Raw genomic sequence first — 702 nt, forward strand, 5'->3', positions numbered from 1 at the left:
GTTCTTAACATAGATACATTAAAAGTAAACGGTACGTATAGAAGTCATTGATTTTGCGTTATTGGTACGAGTCGATTATCTAGCCAAAGACACTGCTCAAGTTTAATGCAGTTTAGATATAATTCGATTATAAAACCTGTGTTGCAGAAGATCGGAGCCGCGGTCCGTAGCCCTCTCCCGAAGGCGTGCTATAAAAAGCTGACGATCTGTCGTAACATGCATTAACATATATTGGCTCAACAAACCGTATAATTATGAAGCGCGTCACTGTTCTTGCCTTTGCGGCTCTTCTCTTGGATACGGCATCGACCGGAGGCTTCAGTGGTTACGGGGGCGGTTTCGGGGGTGGACATGGTGGTGCTGTGATTTCGCATGCGAAAGTGGCGAAGGTATCGTACGTGAAGACCCCCATCGTCTCTACACACTACGTGAAGAAGCCCGTCATTTCCTATGTCTCGAAACCCGTTAAGTCGATCTCGTACGTATCAAAGCCCGTAGTTTCGGTCTCTAGCGTTCCTGTCATCTCGCACGGATACGGTGGAGGCTTCGGAGGTGGCTTTGGAGGGGGATATGGAGGGGGACACGGGTGGTGGTAGATAAAATTAAATTACGAAGAAGTGAAAAGACATAATTTCGGTACGATTCAAATCAATACTATGTACAATTGTATACAAATATACCTATAATAAACTGCTGCTGTTA

At 45.2% G+C, this 702-nt stretch overlaps 1 protein-coding gene across 1 annotated transcript; it reads left to right on the forward strand.

Annotated features, from left to right (window-relative positions):
* Nucleotides 1-200: 200 nt before the first annotated feature.
* On the forward strand, nucleotides 201-702 carry LOC111259803 (uncharacterized). The gene has a single exon (XM_022832046.2). The coding sequence runs from the start codon at nucleotides 255-257 to the stop codon at nucleotides 594-596; it is 342 nt and encodes a 113-aa protein (XP_022687781.1). The 5' UTR covers nucleotides 201-254; the 3' UTR covers nucleotides 597-702.

Source organism: Varroa jacobsoni, unplaced genomic scaffold (genome assembly GCF_002532875.2).
Source record: "Varroa jacobsoni isolate VJ856 unplaced genomic scaffold, vjacob_1.0 scaffold_368, whole genome shotgun sequence".
NCBI lineage: Eukaryota > Metazoa > Arthropoda > Arachnida > Mesostigmata > Varroidae > Varroa > Varroa jacobsoni.